This window comes from Carlito syrichta, unplaced genomic scaffold (assembly GCF_000164805.1).
Source record: "Carlito syrichta isolate Samal-C Ts95f unplaced genomic scaffold, Tarsius_syrichta-2.0.1 Scaffold306601, whole genome shotgun sequence".
Lineage (NCBI taxonomy): Eukaryota > Metazoa > Chordata > Mammalia > Primates > Tarsiidae > Carlito > Carlito syrichta.
Window position 1 is genome coordinate 71664 of NW_007250697.1, and position 16967 is coordinate 88630.

Here is a 16967-nt window from a genome sequence, read left to right on the forward strand (position 1 = left end):
GCCACACATATATTTGTTAATCAATGAATGATTAAAGGACCTTCCTAATGCCAAATTAATAGTTTAATCAATTAGCACCTTTAACAACTGCATAGGAATGCTGCTTGCCAGCTGGAGCTCAACTTCTACAGTAGCACTGTATTTACATCACAATGTTCCTAAAATTTTTAACCCATTATAATCTTATATAATTAGTAAAAACAACAAAAGCAACAAAGGATTGATATGAATAATAACTACAGGCCTCAAATCTTATACAATTAAGACAATAATAAATTCACTCATTCATTCAACAAACTTTTTGTGAGCACCTACTGTGTACTAGGTAGTACTAGTTGCTAGAAATACAGCAGAGTACATGGTGCTTATACATGAGCAAATGTAAATTGAAGGTGCTTGATCAGGTGAGAGGGAATCAGTAAACCAATGCAGAAATGTTTCACCTCAGTTGGATACATATTGGTTTCAATCCAATGATTTAAGTTTGATAGAAGAAAACAGCATCAAAGAACATACTAGAAATGTGTCACTGAAGATTATGTCTACAAGGTCAAGAGTAAAAAAGAACTTTCAATTACTTTTAGTGGTTTATCTTCCTACTGCCAAATAAAATGCAATGTATTGTATACTTTTTACATATTCAACTTACATATATTTTAAAGAAAGCATTATATGTGAAAACAGGGGAGTACTTTCACATAATTTTGTATTCACCAATAGAGTCAAATCCTCAACCATATTTATTCCTTTTGCCCCCTTCTCCATCTCTTCTCTTTCATACTCTCTATGTCAGATCAGGTAGCTTGTCACATCAGAAAGTCATACCAAAAAAGTCAAAGAACATGGCAAATTCTAAAGTAGATAGCAAGGCATTCAGGAATTTCTTTTTGAAAAGGTTAAGTATATGGAGCTGAGTCAGAGTGGTAGAGACTGATAAAGGGAAAAGACTCCACATTTCCCTCTTTGGGATAAAGAACACAACAGTACACTAACTTCATTAACAGCAATAAAAATGCAGTTAATACTGAATAAGTCAGTCTGATAAGATGCTATTTCTGCCAAAAAGGTTAAAATCATTTGCGAATTCTAGAGTCTGTCAATAAGTTGGAAAGGTAATCCAAGGATTGGTACAGTAACTTCAGAAATAATGATTATCAATGTCCATAGTTCTTGTAACAAATTGAATAACCAAATACTGTCGTCTCTCAGTATCCAAGGGGAGTTGTTTCCAGGACTCGCCAGAGACACCAAAATCTACAGATGCTTAAACCCCTTATATATAATTGTGTCATAATTGCAAATAATCAATACACATCTTCCATATACTTTAAATAATCTCTAGATTACTTATAATACCTAATACACTGTAAATGCTATATAAATAGTCTATATATTGTATTGTTTAGGGAATAATGACCACAAAAAGATCAGTACACATTTAGTACAGAAGCAACATTACATTTTTCTTGCAAATATTTTCAGTCATAGTTGGTTGAACACACAGATACAGAACTCAGAGGTACAGACATCTGACTATATATCAGAAAAAGAAAATTAAAAATATACATCATAGCAAACACTTCAACATATATCACACTATTAAAACACATCACACACAAATAATTTTGCACGGGCATTTTCTTCACAGAAGGTAAAAGTTTATTGATAAATAATATAGTACAATTTTTTCCCAGAAAGCAGAACCTGTAGAAAGTATTAATTAAACACAAAATTGTGTATCTGTTTGGATTTATTGTTGTTTTTGAAGAGACAGGGAGAAGGGCACATGTAGATATTGGGAACAAAGATACACTAAAATGTTAACCTTGGTGGAATTTTGAGCATCTTTTAAATTTTCTTATTTCAGTATTTTCCAAACTCTCAAATGTGTATTATATGTTAAAAGTTCAAACAATGCTATTCAATAGCAAAGGTATTTACTTGAAATAAATAGCAAACCTAATTTCTCCAATAATATTGGTGAAAGTGAACCCATTCTTTTAGAAACACCATGTATCAAGAAAATGTTCACCCAAGAAAGAAATGTAGAAAAATAATTTTATGAAAGGTACCTTGAAAGGTATGCAGTAAAATTTTAAAAACATGCTGGATGCAGTGGCTCATGCCTATCTCAGCACTTTGGGAGGCGGAGGCAAGGGGAGGAACGTCTAAGCCCAAAGGTTTGGGACCTGGGCAACTTGGCGAGACCTTGTATCTATAATAAATTTTTAAAAATTAGCCAGGTGTGGTGGCACATGCCTGTAGTTCCAGCTACTTGGAAGGCTGAGGCAGAAGGATCACCTGAGTCCAGCAGGTCAAGGTTGCGTTGGCAGTGAGTAGAATGCCACTGCATTCTAGCCTGAGTGACAGAGTAAGACTCCAACTCAAAAAAAATTTTTTTTAAAAACAACTTGGTCTAATAGAGTATTAATAGAACAGAGCTAAAATAAAAGGCATATAATCTAAGAAACTTTAACAATTATAAAAAACAATTTATTTAAGGAAAACACAAGATAACTTCTAAATTATCTCCCAAAATAAGGTTTTTATCTAACATACCAACTCAATAAATATCTATTTAGGCAGAAAGAGTATTTTCCCATGCAAAGAAAAAAAGTTTCCTTTTATACAGTGGCATATCAGCAACCCCAGGAAAAACCAGTAAAGAATAAAAATAAAGATCTTCCCAATAATGCCCTTGATATTTATCATGAAATACCTCTGAATGCCTTTAAAAACCACGTTTCTAAAATAAAACACTGAAAGTTGCTAGTACTGATAAAGTATGCTAAAACATATGAACAAGATCAAAATCTGCTTTGAAGAAAATAGTTACACTGCCTAGCAGAAATAAAACCTCAAATAGAGTCAAGTAATTCTTTTAAAGTATATTTTAGAAGCTCTATGTAATACATCCATAAAGGTGCAACAAGGTGCCTCCTTGGATTTTTGGCTACGCTTTCTGATAGCTTGCTTTGCCAGCAATTCTTCAGCAGAAGCCTACACACCATTCTTCCTGCACAAGTATCATTGACATCGAGATACTTCTGGCTGGAAAGCCCAACATTTTTGACATAGGTTATTGAGATCCACTTAAACGGGGCCCTGCAGAAGAATATCCAGTATAACAAGTCAATTGTGTCCTAGCCACTCATGGGAACTCCCAATCCTTGTGTCACAGGTGTCCAAGAAAGTATCACCCTCAGTGAGTATCCTTCTACCACTGCTGGTGCCTGCTGCCTGAGGGGTTTTACAGTGAAGTAAGAGCATGACAGGGCAGTTGGTAGTGGCAGCCATGCTGCTACTCCTGCTTGAGAAAACATCTTGCCTTTAATTGACAAACATCTTCAGATCTTGCCCAGAAAAGCTGCAAAACAAAAACAAAAGCAAATAAATTAGTGGCACTGCTGCACTGCACAGTACATACTGAACTGATGAGAATGTCTGTCACCTGGTTCCTGAGCTATTTGTGCTGCTTATGCCGATCAAAAGTGACCCAAAAACTAAGTACTAAAGTTGTCCATTCCCCACGGAACAGGAGACACTGGGAAACCAGATAACTAGACAACCAGTATGTGAGACTTCAGATTAATTAGAAGCATAATTATTTTTTGAGAGCAAAGAGAAAAATGTTGGATCACTTCCATAAAGAGCGCAGCTAAGATACAAAGGTAGCTGGCATGCAAACTATATCACCGATATAGTCCCTTTATAAAAGATAACTGAAAGGCAGAATTCTAGTTGGTTTTTATAATAGTTAAGCAACAGGAAAATTGTTACTGAAAATGATATAGCTCTTCAGAGTCAAAGACTTCAATTTGAAACCCTTTTCGAATATCCACTCTTAGCATTAGGATAAACAAAGGGCAACCATACAATTTATCATCCAAACCAGAACACTACTGAGAATAAAAAGGAGAAAACTAGTAATAATCTGGAAAATAATCATAAAGAACCGCTCCAGACACAGAGAAACATAAAGCTACTTGTCCAAACAAATACTATCTGGTCATGAGATGTTAATACTTAGCACAGTGCCTGGCATAAGCTCTGTATTTATAATGAGTTATTCTTTATTTAGAAGTGATGTCTCAACATCAAAAAGGGTACCTGATCTCAAACCAGGTGAGGTGAGGATCAAAAGGAGGCCCAAACTTTACCTGTATGATGACCATTTATGTACCTATTCCTGAATCGTATCCTACATCTTTAAAATAAAATAAGTGATATCTCATAATAAGGCTAGTGACCACTATCATATATATCTCCTTCAAGCAATGTATTTTACCACTAATGCCCCACAATATAACATTTTCTGAAACATACTCTTAAAAAATCAAATAATAGATGAAAATCATTTTCTCACAATGTGTAATGTAACAAACATGTTCTCTATGAATGTAATTAGTAATATTTAATACCATATCCAAAATGGTCTGGCCAAGAATTTCCCACAAGTTTTTCTACTGCCTACCTACAATTAAAGCTTTCAAACATAACGAACACCGCCCCCGCCCCCCACCATGCATAAAAAAGTGGATGCTATAATCCAAAAGGAGAGTGCCATACCGTCACAGCTATGGAAACTGCTTGCAGCAAGGCCCCTTCCATTTCCTTCTGCAGCCACATCTCTCTCCATGCCGCAGGTTCCAGTTTTTCAAAGCTCACTTCCTTGAGGTTGAGCTCCAATGATCCAGAAACCACACAAGTGTGTTAAATGACTGCCACGAACATGAAACACCAGGGTTCTACCATCTGCCTCCACACCTCTGCAGTGAAGTTTGTAAGGATCAGAAATACTCCCACCCTCCCCTTCACAACACACAGCCTTTGAGCACACTTCTTCTATTCATTGCCTCCCACGTGTCTGGCTCACCAACAGCACATTCACTCTCCTATCTACCAGACCCTTGTGAATAACAAGACAGTGTGTACATGGGTATTCAAGTGTTGAGATAAGACAGATTAAGCCCTATCCAAAAAAACAAAACACAAAACTTGAACTTCTTACACAAGGCATGGGTTCTGGCAGAGAACTTCTATGGTGGCAGTCTAAATTAAGTGTGTCTGTGCATGTTCTTTTTAGTGTAGAACAAACTGATCACCAGGGCACAAGAATTGACATACCCATTATGCTTAGTAACAAACTCACAGAAATCTACCTTTTCATGAAAGCTGTTTTGTGGCAGAAATATACTCTCAAAACTCCTGTTAATGTAATGGTTTATTCATGTTTCATGGTAAACAGAGACTAGAATAACTGCTGCTTATAGCATTCTCTACAGACAATTTATATTTCCAAAGCAAATACACCTGAGATCTTGCCATTCAAACCCACTTATTATGCCTTTGAAATGATTACAAGTACTCAAGGTTCAATAGTAAAAGTTATGTTTCATTTGGGAATAGTTCAGCAGACATAGAAAAGAAAGTGATGTTTCAGTGTATTTAACAGCCATTTGATTTTAACAGCCATTTGATTCTGACCAATTTCTTCTATCTGATAATAAACTATCAATTAGTAAGTTCTTCCTAGCACCTTCAAAAGACAACAAGTTCATATCCTGGCTCTATGTGATCATTTGCATTTTTAATTAAGCCAGTTCACAGGAGGAAAATCTAGCCTCTAACTGAATGCCCATAACAGTCACCTGAGAAAAATCACAGAGATCAATGATCTTAGTGCAATATCTAAATGAAAGCAACATGCAACTATCAAGCCCATAAAGAATCACATATTGTTAAGACACTTTTAAAAAATCACATGAACCAATAGGGAAAAATAATAAGACAGGTGTAAAAATATTCTTCCTTTCTGTGTATAAGCAGTTTACTACCATGGTAGGGTATGAGAACAGCTCATCCATTCTATGATATTTGCTAAGTTATGAGAGTGTCCTACCTACAACATCATTTCAGTGCACAGACATATCAGACTTAGCATTTCATATTCAGTTCTTTGTCATTACAAATATTAACTTTGTCTTTAGAAATATATTTCAATTTACGTAATGTATTTATAGGACAGGGAGATTATAACTCAAAAACATGACTGTATTACATCTCTATGGCAAACTGCTACACTCTAATATACTTACTGCCTCTTGAATTTCACAGGAGAAAATGTGTATCTGAAATTCCTCTGAACCATGGGAACTCTCTGTAAATGCAAAGCAATTGCTCTCTGTCGTTCCATCATGTCCACGTGCACAAAATAACACCTTATAAATTGGAAAAGATGCTATCTCCACATTGCTGGATTGCTCAATAATTCTACAGAACAGCGAAGAAAAATTAGATAAAATATTAACATCCAAGAACAAAAACTGTTTTACTATACCAATAAATGACATAAACATCACTATCTTAAAATCATAAACTAAACTAGCACTAATGCAAGAGAAAATATTATTTTCATATTAATGCAAATCGTATACACACACATACACACACACACACACAAGATTTTTCATTTTCTTCGGACAATTTATTCTTTCTTGTGTTTCCAATACTAATCCAACTCATTTACTCCAAAGCCAAGTACGTTGCCTGGTAAAATCTATATCACCCATCCCTAAAGTCTAGTCATAAATATAAATGTAACATCAAATCAAAGAAAAGTGCTATGAAGGAAAAAAAAAAGACAAGCATAGGAAAGAGAGAGTGATCAAAAAAGTCTTATGACAAAACATTTATTGAGGAAAAACTGAGGAGTAATGGACAAGTCATTGGAAAACCAGGGAAAGATGACTTAGGCAGAGGAAACAGCATATGCATACCTCCTCCTGAGGTACAATATGTGACTGATAAGCCATTTGAGAAAGAATAAAGAGTCTAACATGACAGTGACACAGTGAATAAAGAGAGGGAAAGAATATATTTATATTCTTGCAAATCTTACAAACATATACATAGACAAACTCTTTATCTTCTTTTGATGAAGAAAGAAGGAGATAAGAGGGAAAAAGAAGAGACTTCAGAATGGGATTAACGCCTTATAAAAGGATCCCAGAGAGCTCTCTCATTCCCTTCATCCATACTAGGAGACATGAATCAGGAAGCAGGCTTTCACCAGACAACAAATGTGCTGGAGCTTTCATCTAGGAATTTCCAGACACCAGAAGTGTGAAAAATATCTGTTGTTTATAAACCACCCAGTCTATGGCAGTTTGTTATAGCAGCCCAATGGGATTAAGACAAGAGGAAGGGAGAGAAGGGAAAAGAAAGGAAGAAGAGGGGAAGAAGACAACCAAGTTAGAGTAGGTCAGAAGTGGCCAGATATGATGAAAATTTTGAATAGAACCACAAGTGTGATTTGAGGTCACTGGAAAGTTGAATGTAGGAAAAAAACATTATCTGATTTACAGTTAAAGAAATTCGAGGTTCAGATGACATTATGTATTATTCCTAATTAGGAATAAGAGGAAAAATAGCCATTTTGCTTCTTTCCAATTTAATGCTAAAAACTTAAAATCTAGGTCTCCCTCTAGTTTTTTGAACCATTGTTACATGACAAGCTGAAGGCAGTTTTTTGTGTTCCTTCAGAATAGAGAAATACAGATTACAAGATCTTTACAGTTTTGTTTCTATTTAAAATATTCTAAGCATAATTTTACAAATGCCCTTTTCAAACAGTGAACACAATCTAAGCTTAAATATAATGCTTGCTTTGCATATCTACAGAGTGTAAGTGAATTCATAGGTTAGAACAATTAGAGCTTACCTCACAGAACCTTCTGGAACATTTGGCACATAAAGAGTAACAGGAAAGGGATACTGACTGGAAGATTTCATGGTTGCCATTGCCCGTAAAGCCTCCACTTCATTACGTGGGGAGGAAACCTTCATACATCCTAAGTAGGTTAGTTTGTTAAATAAAACACTGTCTTCTTCAGGTAGTCCACTTGGAGAAGATGGTCCAGGTGTAGAAATTTCTAAAGAAAAAACAAAAGAAACTCTCAAAGGACAGTGCAAAACATCACAGTATAATTTTGCCGAATGCCCAGAAATAAATGAAATAATTCAAACAAAATTTAGGTCTGTAAGCAGACAGGAAGGATCTTCAGGGAGTACGGGAATTTAATTAACTTGAACAATCAGCCTATTTTACAACCTCCTACCTTGCAGCTTGTTTTTTCCCAAATCCTGCGTGGAATATGGTCACCTAGTCATTTAAAACCAGCTTCCAATCCCAATAACTTGTAGATGAACCTGAGCCAACTTTCCTCATTATCATGCTGAAGTCTCCACCCCGGGAGGGGCTATAGTTTCGTTACCATCACATGACCCATGTGCTAGCATGATGACCCACTGTCTGTGCCGCTGAGACTGCTCCTCTATATGCAGTTAATGCACCTTTACCTCCCCTTCCATCGCTCCATCCTCTCCTATCACTTTTCCTCGTAGAGACATTGCTTTGGAGAATAAGCCCAGTGCTCTTCTTACTTGTGCTATGTACTAAAACTTCAATTGATTAAAATCTGCATTCTCCTGAAGAGTCATCTATTACTTGTCAGATAAACGTATTCTGGATTTTTTGAGGGGAGAGAGGTAACAGGTCTCTCTGCATTTTCATTTATTTTATTGTTAACCCTAAGTCTTAATTCAGAGTTCCAAAGCTGGCCTCTTTGCACTTTTAAATCACTCAAAATATTATTCTACTTAGCTATAAATTCTTCAGATATAAGAAAAAATTAAAAAAACAAAAGGAGGCAGTTCAAGTGGTATGGAACAACAAGGAAAATAAAACTACACGAAAGACATTATAAATTAGCATAAAAATAATAAGAATTAAATAAAAGTAAAATCAGGTAAAAGTTCCTCTTGACTGCAAAGCTTCTTCACGGTACCGTATTTATTAAGCAGCCTAACTTCCTAAGTAAAAAGAAACAATGATAAAATATTACATCTCATATCAATAAAAAACAAACTCCATGCTGCACAAAAGCAAGCATAGCTGTCTCTCTTGAACTAGATCCTGTAGCATGTTCAAATACTCATTACCAGATTCCTCACACAGTATTTTAATAAATAATTCAGGAAGCTATTTCAAACCTCCCCACTCCAGTTCCTAAGTACTGTACTAGAATATGCAACTTCACCACTGACATTTTCATTGAGAAATTAAAGCCATTCAAAATGAACTACTTCATCTACCATGTTCTTCAGTCAGTAAAACATGTTTTTCTCCCTTTGGAGTCAGTTCAGTGCACTATATTTCAAAAGAGATAAATAAAAAACTATAAATACATTTTAATATGTTTAAATTATGTCCCGTATTATGCTATATGTTCAAAGGTTATTAAGCACTTTTGTAATTTAACAAGCATTTACATAGCAACCAGTTACTTGCCAGGTCCTATGGAAAAACCATGATTCAGTGACTGACAAGCATAGGTAGATAAAGTAGTTCGAGTGATATACGTGTAACTGGAGTCTAAAAAAAATAACAGGTACAAGATGATAGGCCTTAGAGAAAATAAAATAAAGAGGAGAAAAGAGGGGCCCAAAACCAAAAAGCTGTTTGAGGAAATAACTATTTTACAAACCTGTGTAACCCATGATATAAACTCTTATAGACCCAAATATAAGACAGTACAGAAATGGATTCAAAAGTGACATGATAAAATTGGCAGACAAAGCTTTTACAATAACTATTAAAAACATGAACAAGGATTTAAGGAAAAATGCCTAGCAAAACAAGAAGAAAAATGAAAGACATGAAAAAAATAAATTCTAGAGCTGAAAATTACAAGATCTGAAGCAAAATTCTAAACTGCAGAAGAAAAAAAAAGAATGTTAAAGGAAGTTCTTTGAGCTAGAGGAAAATGATATCAGAGGAAACTGAATAACACCAAAAATTATAAATATGAGGTGAAGACTTTTACCTTGCTTTTCAATGTCTTCAAAATAAAACAGACTAAAGTGAAACAATAATAATATTTTGTAGAGTTTGTAACATATGTGTTAGTAACTACCTGAATAGTTCTTTAAAAAAGTAAACAATAACAGGCAGATTGGAGAGGGAGGTCAAAACTTGAAGAATTTCTGCTACAGTGTTGACTTTTCTTTTTTTTTCTATCTTCATCTCCCAGATTTGACCTGTGGGTTGCCCAAGTTGCACAACTGTGCAGTGAACAACAAAACTGTGACAGAAATTCAATCTTTTTGACCAAGGAACAGAAAAAGGAGTTCTTGAAAACCAGAGTGGGCCGGGTTGAGTGGCCCACACTTTGGGAGGCCAAGGCGAGTGGATTGCCGAGCCCGCAGGTTTAAGACCAGTCCGCGCAATTTGGCAAAACATCTCTACAATAAATAAAAAATTAGCCGGGTGTGGTAGTGCACCTATAGTTCTGGCAACTTGGAAGGCTGAGCCAGAAGGCTCACCTAAGCCCAGCAGGTCGACACTGGGGTGGCCATGAGCATGCCACTGCACCCCAGCCTGGGTGACAAAGTGAGACTCCAACTCAAAAAAAGAAAAGAAAAGAAAACCAGAGTATCTGGGAAATCATGACTTCTTTGTTTTGTTTTGCTTTGTTTTGCTTGTCTCTCCTACTTCTACCACAAGGCCAACCCCAGTCATGGAATGGCTGTAGTTGTGGTAGCTGTGCTGAAAGCACCTATCATCTAGGGGAAAAAATCCTGTTTCAATAGTTAAAATACCCAAGCAAGGATGCCCCCATGGTCCAAAAATGGAAAAGGAAATCTCCAATATTTTTTCTCTTATCACTTTGTCCTAAAGTTGACTCCAGACATGTGATTCTGCACAACACTACAAAGAAGCAAAAACTCTTAAGAGCAAAACCTGTCTTTCTACCCAGGAGAAAGAAAATGGGCCCGAGGAAGTCAGAGAGTATGGGGAAATCCCAGAAAGGAAAAAACTGAGGAAGATACTCCTCTACTTCTGTGTATGCACTAACACAAGCCTTGGGTTCCCTGCCATGTTGTATGTAACAGACTGAGAAAGCAGAGCAAATGTTTTGAGAACTGAATTGATTCTGGAACCAGACCAGGACAGGAAATGTAGTCTGGACATACCAAGGTGTACTGTCTGCTAAAATAAAACAAAACCAAAATATTCAGAGGATTTTAATAAAAAAAGAGTTTCAAAATATAAGATTAAAAAAAAAAATGGGGAAAAGTAAATTACGCAGTGAACAAAAAATATAAAAGGGCAATCAATTCTCAAGGGAAAAAAATAATCAACAGATACCAACCCTAAGATGTCCCAGTTGTTGGGATTATCAGACAAATACTTTAAAATTGTATAGTACAAAAGTGAGCACACCTGAAATAAATGAAAATACCAATGTTATCAATAAGGAAACAGAAAACTTAAAATGAACCAATGTAAATTTAAGAACAGAAAAAAACAATACTTAAAATTCAACATTCACTAGATGAACTCAGCAGAATGGAGATAACAGAGTAGAGAGTCAGTGAACTCGAACATAGGTCAACAGAAAGTATACAAACTGAGGAACAAAAAGAAAAAAGAATCAAAAAACAATGAAAAGAGACTAAGAAATTGTAAAACAGTATGGAAATGTCTAACAGTTTTGCCAATTGAGACCCAGAAGGAAAAGAGAAAGAGATTAGTCCAGAAAACAATTACCAAGAAATAATGGGCAAAAACTTCCCAAATTAGGTTAAAGATATAAATTTATAGATTCAGTAACCTCAGTGAACTTCAAAAAAGATAAACTCAAAGATAAACTGCTGAAAAGCAAAAGATAATGAAATAGTACTGAAAGTAGTCCGAAAAAAAATAGCACATTACAAATAGGGGAACAATGATTCAAATGATTGTAGATTTCTCATCAGAAACAATGGCAATGAGATGACTCTAGAACAATATCTTTAAAGCGGTCAAAGAACTATCAATTCAGTATTGTATATCAGCAAAAATATACATCAGCAATAAAAGCAAAGACATTTTCAAAAAAAGAATGTGAAAAATTTAGCATAAGCAGATGTGCTCTAAAAGAAATGATACAGGAAGTTCTTCCGACTGAAGACAAAATAATATGGGGCAATCTAGAACTTCAAGAGTGAAAAAAGAACAACAGAAATTGCAAATAACTGGCAAATATAATATATTCATTTTTCTCCTCATAAATTCTTTAAAATATGTATGACTGTTGAAAGCAAAATACATTACACTGTCTGTGGGATTTTTCAATATATGTAAATGCAGTGCATAGGTCAACATAAAAAAGGTGGGGAAAAGGAACATATACGGTTTTAATGTTTCCACATTTTACTTTAAGTGGTTAAAAAAACTAGATTGTGAAAAGTTAGACGTACACACTGTAACTTATAGCATACACTAAAAAAAGTTGAAATGATACTAATAAATCAAAACAAAACACTGAAAAATGCTCAAAAAAATTCAGAGGCACAAACAAAAAACAGAAAATGATCAGAAAATACATAATAATATGGTAGCTATAAAACAACCATACTAATTTCTATAAACTAGAAATGAATAAAAGAATAACACACTTCTAAATACTTCACAGGTCAAAGAGAAAGTCTCCAAAGAAATTAGAAAATATTTTGAACTGAATGAAAATAAAAATATAACATATAAAAATCTATGGAATGCAGCTAAAGTAGTTCTGAAACTTATAGCATTAAATATGCATATTGTAAAAGGAAGCACTAACATTAATAATATAGGTGTCCATTTTAAGAGATTAAGAAAGAAAAAGAAATTAACCCTAAAAAAAGTAAGATGGGGCAACCCTCTCAGGTCCCCTCCCACTCTGGGAGCTTTTCTGTCCTCTAAATAAATTCTGCTTTCCCACCAAAAAAAGAGAAAAAAAAGAAAAGAAAGTAAAATGAAGAAAATAATGAAGTATTTTCATCGAGACTAAAAATTAGAGGAAAGAAAAAAAAAACAATGAAAGAAAAAGCCAGGTCTTTAAAAAGATGAATGAAAGTGACCAGCTTCTAGCCTGACTGATTAAAAAAAAGAGAAGAGATTAAACGACCAATATTAGGAATAAAAGAGGGAATACTAATACATACCTGGCAGACATTAAAAGGAGAATAAGAGAATATTACAAACAACTCTATGCTTATACTTAGGTAAAAGAGACCAATTCCTCCATGAATGAAAACACCAAATTTCACTCAAGAAGAAATGATTACTGAAAGGTCTTATGTTTATTAAATAATCTGAATTAGTAATTTAAAACTTTCCAACAAATAAAACTCAAGGCCAAGATAGTTTAAATAACAAATTCTATCAAATACTTAAGGGAAAACCATAAAAATTATATGCAATTGCTTTCAGAAATAGAATAAAACATTTCCCAACTTATGAAGTCAGCATTACTCTATTACGAAAATCAAAGACAGTACAAGAAAACCACAAAACACTACTTTTCATAAAGTAAAAACCCCAACAAAATATTAATTAATTGAATACCTCAATCTATGAAAATGATAATGCAACACAAACAAGTGGAGTTTTTCCTGGGAATGTAAGCCTGGTTCAGCATCTAATGTAATTAAACATACTACCTATCTAAAGAAGAAAATAAAACATATAACCATATCAATTGACAAAGAAAAGGCATCTGACAAAATTCAATATCTAGTCATATAAAAATTTTCAGCAAAGTCGGAATTGAAGGGAATAGGCTATAGAGCATTTACAAAAGACCTTAAACTAATGCTTCATTGTGAAAGACTGGGTATTTTCTTTTCTTTTTTTTTTTTTTTGAGTTGTAGTCTCACTCTGTCACCCAGACTGGAATGCAGTGGCCGCTCCCAGTCACTGCAGCCTCAACCTGCTGGGTTCCAGGGATCCTTCCGCCTCAGCCTTTCAAGTAGCTGGAACTACAGGCACGCGCTACCACGCCTGGCTAGTTTTTGATTTATTATGGAGATGAGGTCTCACCAAGTTGCCCAGGTGGGTCTCGAACCCGTGGGCTCAGGCAATCCACTCACCTCAGCCTCCCAAAGTGCTGGGATTACAGGCTGAGCCACCGAGCCAGGCTAAGACTGGGTATTTTCACCCTAACAGCATACAAGGCAAAAAAATCTGCTCTCACTACTCCCATTCAGTATCATCCCTGGCCTGGCCAATGCAATAAGGTAAGAAAAAGAAATAAAAACTACACAAGATGGGAAAAGAAGATGTGCAATTGTTCTATAGACAGAAAACATACTTGTTTAATTACGAAATCCCAAGGAATATGCAAAAAAGTTACTAGAACTAAGAAGTGAGTTTTTCAATGTCACAGGATTCAAGGTCAATACACAAAAATAATTATATTTCTATATACTGGCAATAAACAATAGGAAATCTAGATTTAAAAAACAGTACCATTTACAAAAACACCAAAAATACATATCTAGGTATAAATCTACATGCAGGACCAATGATGCAAAAACAAGTCACTAATGAAAGAAACCTAAGACTAAAAACATAAATAGACATATGGTATTCATAGGATTAGAAGATTCAGTATTGTTAAGATGTCAGTTCTCCCAAAACTATTCTACAGATTCAAATAATCTCAATCATATTCCTAGAAGAAATTTATTATACTAACAAAGTGAGTTCACACTTTTTATAAAAAGCCAGAAGAAACACAATAGCCAAAATCATTTGGAAAAAGAACAAAGAGGACATATGTTGCCTGATTTTAAGATTTACTATAAAACTACAGTCATTAAAACAGTATGGTACTGACAAAGGACAAGGGTACAAAATATAGAAATATAGAGAAATGAAACAAAATAGAAAGTCCAGCAATAGTCCCACACATATATGGTCAATAGATTTTGTAAAAAGACATAAAGGACATTCAATGGAGAAAGAATTGCCTTTTCAACAAATAAACAATGAAACTACTGAACATCATAATTTCTTTTTAAGAAAGAATGGTGACTCATATTTCCTACCTTATTTTTTTTTAAAAGGTTACTTAAAATAGATTGTTAACCCAAATTTAAAATCTAAACCTGTGAAACTTTTAGAAGAAAACACATGAGAAAATCTTTGTGATCTTGGGTTAAGCAAAGATTTCTTAGCTATGACATCAAAAGTATAATCCATAACAGAAATAACTGATTAGTTGAATTTCATCAAAATTAGGAACTTCTTCTGTTAAAAGACACCACTAAGAGAATGAAAAGACAAGCCACAGACTGGGGGAAAAAATAGCAAATTACATATTTCACAATGGACTTTTATATAAAACATATAAAAAATCTCAAAATTTAATAATAAGAAAATAAACAAGTCAATATAAAACTAGGAAAAATATCTGAATAGACATTTCACCAAAGAAGTCATATTGATGGTAAATAACATGTGGGAAAATGCTAAGATATTTCACCAAAGAAGATATATTGATGGTAAATAACAGGTGGGAAAATGTTCAACATCATTAGGGAAATACAAATTAAAGCCATGAGAACCACTATAAGTGTATAGTATAAAGCCATGAGAACCACTATAAGTGTATACACTTATTAAAATGGCTAAAACTTAAAAATCATGACCATATCAAATGTTATCAAGTATGTGGAACAACTGAAACTCTCATTCACTTCTAATGGCAATGTAAAATGGCACAACCACTTTGGAAAACAGTGTGGCAGTTCCTAAAAGTTAAATGTATAGTACAGTATGACCCAGCCACTCCAGTTCTAAGTATTCAACCAAGAAAAATTAAAGCATATATCCATAAAATACCTATTTACAAATGTTCATAGAGTTTTATTTGTAATAGCCAAAAACTGGAAACAACCCAAACCGACCTCAACATGATATATTCACAAAATGGAATACTACCCAGCAATTATAAAATGAACTTTTGATACATGCATCAACATAGACAAATCTCAAAATAATTAAACTGACTAAAAAAGCTAAACCAAAGCACTATTTAATAAATTTTTGAACTTATTTTAAATGACATTGGAAAAATAAAATATATTAAGCTGAATTTGTACAGCATTACTGCAAGAAAAAATGTTTTCTGAAAGAAAGGTAAAGCTGGGCTATTTTTAATATGCCAAGTTTTTCTTAATATATGCAATGAGTTTATTCTATTACAGAAAGAACTGATTCTAATGCATTTCTTCCTCAAAATAGCTATGCAAGCCTGAGAAAGTCACTTAAATTATTCCGGGTTTCAGCTACTTAATCAGTAGCATAAGAGAATCCAATGCTTTTCAAAGAACATTGCTTTATAGAAATCCAGGAATTCCACCAAGGTGTTTCAGTGGAGACAACAGACAACAGGCCTATATCCTGCCCCAAGTCTATTTTAAGCAGATATGTTGCAATTATTGAGTTTGGACCTATAATTTTATGTAACTTTTATTTTCTAGTTCAAGTTTCCAATATACTACTATTGATAATGATAACAACGATAATGATGATAAATAATTTACTAGGTACTTACTTTGTGAAAATAATTTTAAAGAATACTTTATATCAATGAAGTCATTTGTCCTCTAGCATATCTGTGATATAAATTCTATTTTTATCGCTACTATATAGATGAAGAAACTGAGCCTTAGAGAGGTTAAGTAACTGGTCTCAGGTCTTACAGTCAGAGAAAAGTAGAGATTGGGGTTCAAACTAAGGTCTGAGTTCCATATCATGTCTTAACTTCTGTCAAGGTCTAAAAATAGGATGAATTACTAGCAATGTGTAGTTCTTGGTCTGTTCTTTTTTTTGAGTTGGAGTCTCACTCCATCGCCCAGGCTGGAGTACAATGGCACACTCACGGCCACCCCAGTATCGACCTGCTGAGCTCAGGCGAGCCTTCTGCCTCAGCTTTCCAAGCAGCAGGAACTACAGGCACGCACTGCCGTGCCTGGCTAACTCTTTTTGATTTATTGTAGAGACAAGGTCTCCCAAAGTTGCCTGGGCTGGTCTCAAACCCTCAGGATCAGGCTATCCACTCACCTTGGCTTCCCAAAGTGCTGGGATTACA

The 16967-nt window shown here is 34.5% G+C and overlaps 1 protein-coding gene across 1 annotated transcript in view; it reads right to left on the bottom strand.

Annotated features, from left to right (window-relative positions):
• Positions 1-16967, bottom strand: part of LOC103265498 (rab GTPase-activating protein 1-like) — a gene marked incomplete at its 3' end in the record, with an annotated part of 153526 nt that overhangs the window by 55279 nt on the left and 81280 nt on the right. Inside the window, exons 4-5 of the mRNA XM_008063156.1 lie at positions 7724-7934; positions 6099-6273 (exon numbers count right to left, since the gene is read on the bottom strand). Of these exons, the coding sequence (XP_008061347.1) occupies positions 6099-6273; positions 7724-7934 (386 nt within the window). The remainder of the gene's footprint in view (positions 1-6098; positions 6274-7723; positions 7935-16967) is intronic.